This window comes from Setaria italica, chromosome IX (genome assembly GCF_000263155.2).
Source record: "Setaria italica strain Yugu1 chromosome IX, Setaria_italica_v2.0, whole genome shotgun sequence".
Classification (NCBI taxonomy): domain Eukaryota; kingdom Viridiplantae; phylum Streptophyta; class Magnoliopsida; order Poales; family Poaceae; genus Setaria; species Setaria italica.
Genome location: NC_028458.1, coordinates 11,049,910 through 11,053,695, shown reverse-complemented (window position 1 = coordinate 11,053,695; position 3,786 = coordinate 11,049,910). Strand labels below are relative to the sequence as shown.

Sequence of the window (3,786 nt, the reverse complement as noted above, 5' to 3'; positions counted from 1 at the left end):
CAATCTAGTGAGTCATCATGTGAGGATGCTAGTACCTGTGTTCATTACTTTTTAGTAGATACTTTGAACATACTTTTTGTGGTAACACAAATGGATGGCTATAACCAATAGTGCCTATTTGATTTGGAGTGTTGATTTGAGTTAACAGACTTGAGTTATGACGTAGTTTCAAAACATACTAGTTACTATAAACTATAGTGTAAACATACTAGTTAACAGACTTGAGTGTTGATTTGAGTTAACAGACTTGAGTCACAGCAAATTGTTGAACAAGTGCTATCACATTGCAAACTGACTGGCACATTGCGTGCTATTGTATTGTTTTGTTAAGTTTTGTGTTTTTCTCTTGCTACAAGACTTTTGAGGAGGCAGACACAAAACATGATGGGAAAATCGATAAAGAAGAATGGCGGAATCTAGTACTGAGGCATCCCTCGTTATTAAAGAACATGACTCTTCAGTACCTCAAGTAAGAAATACTATCTTGTTTGTGCACAGTTGACTGTTTACTTTTTAATTGATTTATTTTCCGTGAAACTAGATAGTGATGTTGATGAATGATACTCCCTCCGTTCTTAAATATATGATGCCGTTGACTTTTTTCATTTGTTTGACTATTCGTCTTTTCTACAAATATTTTTGCAAATAGATAAACCTACAAGTTAAATCTAAAATACATTTGACAATAGACATAATGATACACATTTTACTTTAGTTAACTAACTTGTTCAATAGATATTGGTGGTCAAAGTTGGAGTAAAAAGTCAACGGCGTCATATATTTAAGAACGGAGGGAGTACTTGAGATAAGGCCAGGTGTTATGTGCACATATTTTTAGAGATTGGAGCGGGATTTGTGGGAGAATTGGGGGATATAAAGACTTAAAGAGAGGAAGGCGGCCGCCAGGAGGTGGCCATCAACCTAGGATTTGGGGAGTGCAGGGGCGCGACAGCCACAGAGTGCTGGTGTCCTAGCCCTGGGCAGAGAGGGGGCTAGGCCCTTGATCTTCTACTTATAGTTTCTAAGGGTACAGGAGGCCTCTATATGTATTGAGGAGACTCTAATTGGATTGCAAGTATCCTAACCTTCCCTATTTTAGAGGGATCCTTTTCCATTACAAGAGATAGACTTCCTATCCAACTAGGCTCTAGATCCTTGTTCATTATTAGACTTCGTGCCCAACTGGGAGGGACTGCGATACAGTACCCATGGTACTGTTCACGCCGGTTAACAGTTCCTAGGGCCATGATGGGTCACTTATTGGGCCTAGACACCTAGTTGTTCATGGGCCATGACATCAGTATAACGTAAGAGTTTTGGTCTGCTTTTGAAAGTTTTACTAACACATTAGAGTTATCTCTGCATTACTTATGCAGTATCCTGTACCTGCTGCATCTTATACAACTTTTCTAGACATGGAAACATTTTAAAAAATGCCAGAAAACTTTTCAGAGAAACTTCTTTCGACAAAATTTCCCAAGAACATCTTTGACAAATAAAGAAATATTGAAAAAATAAAAGAAAACGGAGCTTGCCAAGCTGCTGCTCAGGATGCACCACGTTGCTGCTCTGAGGATGCAGCGTGTTGCGCTGCTTGGCAGCCGCCTGCCGCTGCACCCCGTCAACTGCCTGCCGCCGCCCCCCACACAGCGCCGAGGCCACATGCAGACCTCCAGCGGGACGACAACACCAGGTCCCCGATCCCTGCTGCGAGGCGCGCTAAGCTGTCAGTCGCCGAGATCTGTCGGATCTTAGAGAGAATGGGAGGGGGCAGATCTGTGGGAGGTGGTGGAGCGTCCGCATTGGGTCTCCCCACGAGACCGTCCTCTGCCGCATTGAGGAGGGTTGCCCTTGCGAGGCTTGGCTGCTGGTCACCATCATGCCAGGACTCCCTCGCGCTGACTCGGGTGAGATAAAAAGAGAATGTGAATGAGAAATGAGGCTGCAGGAAAATCAGGGAAAAGGGGAAAGAGCTGTGAATGCTGTGGGCTCCACGTGTGTGAAATAAATACCACTGGGAGTGCTGTGAACCGTGCTTAGGTCCTCCATGAATGTCTTGGATCCGTGCATGTTCAGTGAGCTTCTGCAACAGATTAGTTTTGATGAACATTTTTACTTACTTGAGTAACTCCCAAAAATATGGCATGGGAATTTTGACACATGCTTCACCTAGCAGATTTGTCATCCAAAACAATGTAGTCCTCCCATTGCCCACCTTCACCATGATTGAGGCTTGTGTAGTCCTGCACAACCACGTTTTTCTCAATATAAATATCGGATGTTCTGTTATCAGTGTGCTTGAACTACGGTCCAGCAATCCCAAACTTAGTGCATAACCATGATTTATCAAAAGATCTGGGACACCAAAGTCATCAAATTCAATTGACGGACAGACTTTATTCCATGGAAAGCAATACTTGCGACTTGCTGTCCTTATTGACTTAGTTGAAACAAACTTTAATCACCTATTTATGCATTTTTCATAGCTAATAATTGATAAATTGGCATGGCTGAAGGGAATGATTCGACCACTACCTTCCACCCAGTGAGCGTAATTCACCTTTCCACTTAGGCAACTTTGGCAGGCAGCAAATCCTATAGACAAGCAGCTGATTGGCATAGCTGAACATTTTTTTTCTAATTTGGTAATTCTGAAACTGTCAAAGACAGGAAGGATTCTGTTGGCATATCAAATTCAGTCAACGACAAAGTAATTAACGATGGCCATAACATCATCCACATAAAAAAGAAGCCTTTAATTATCACTCAAGGCACATGCATTGAATCATGAATTAGAAATTAATGTTAATGTTTCAGTTTGAACCACACCATTTTTTGATAGTGCTTGGTTCAGAGGGACATGTCAAACCATTATCAAGTCATCATCTCATATCTTTTTGACTTTTTTATTTTTAACTTTGAGGCATGATAAATTATATATTCTGTTGTAACTTGGTCTTGGTAATTGCTTCTTGTTTGCTTCTGTACTGTTCTCTGCCTACCTCAAAGTTCACATTCAGAGTCTAATCATAATGATGCTGGGCAGGGACATCACCACTACATTTCCAAGCTTTGTCTTCCATTCTCAGGTTGATGATACATGAAACTATGAGATCCTTTTTTGCCCCTAATGAAACATCAGAAGGTAGTCCCAGTGCTTTTTTAAGCAAGCTTTCCAATGTTGGTTTGAAGGTTCAGCAGATGCCATACCGTTCAGAAGTTGTATGTTCGTTCCGAGAAGTCAAAGCTTTGTTGTTAATAACACCTTTTCATTTCTTGTTCAAAATTCTGGCTGAAATCAATCCTCTGTTTTTTTTTAATTTGGTTGTTGACTAATTCTTGGTGTACAAAGCTGCAGTTAAAGTTCCCCTTTAGTGAATTGTATTTTACTCAGGAAAGTATTATATTGTATATTTATGATTAATGACTGCTGGAGACAAGCCTGACTCAATTAATTCTGTTACCATTACCTGCAATGGTGGCTATCCTTTTTAGAATAGGTATCTATATTGTTCTGCTTGATTCTTGTGATTTGTAATTATAAGCTGCTCAATTCATTTGAAGGTTGCAGTCATTTTTTCTGTACATGACTGCTCGTAAGCAGATGCGTTGAAATCTGTTGAAATCTATTTTCTGATCTGATGGGTGCGTGACATGGTCACTGGAGTAGCTGGTCGGTAAGTTCATTAACTTCTGGTGTGTGTTCGATTGCAAAGAACAACTTGTCTTCGGCAAGGATGTCAAACCTAACTGGGGGGCATTGCTCTTTTGCACGATTGATAGTTG

General features: G+C 40.9%; 1 protein-coding gene across 1 annotated transcript in view; it reads left to right on the top strand.

The window, feature by feature from the left end:
* LOC101774975 (calcineurin B-like protein 3) overlaps positions 1-3,476 on the top strand; it is an 8,293-nt gene extending 4,817 nt beyond the window's left edge. Inside the window, exons 7-8 of the mRNA XM_004982332.3 lie at positions 357-469; positions 3,047-3,476. Coding sequence (XP_004982389.1) covers positions 357-469; positions 3,047-3,104 — 171 coding nt within the window. The 3' untranslated portion in view covers positions 3,105-3,476. The remainder of the gene's footprint in view (positions 1-356; positions 470-3,046) is intronic.
* The last annotated feature ends 310 nt before the right edge of the window (positions 3,477-3,786 follow it).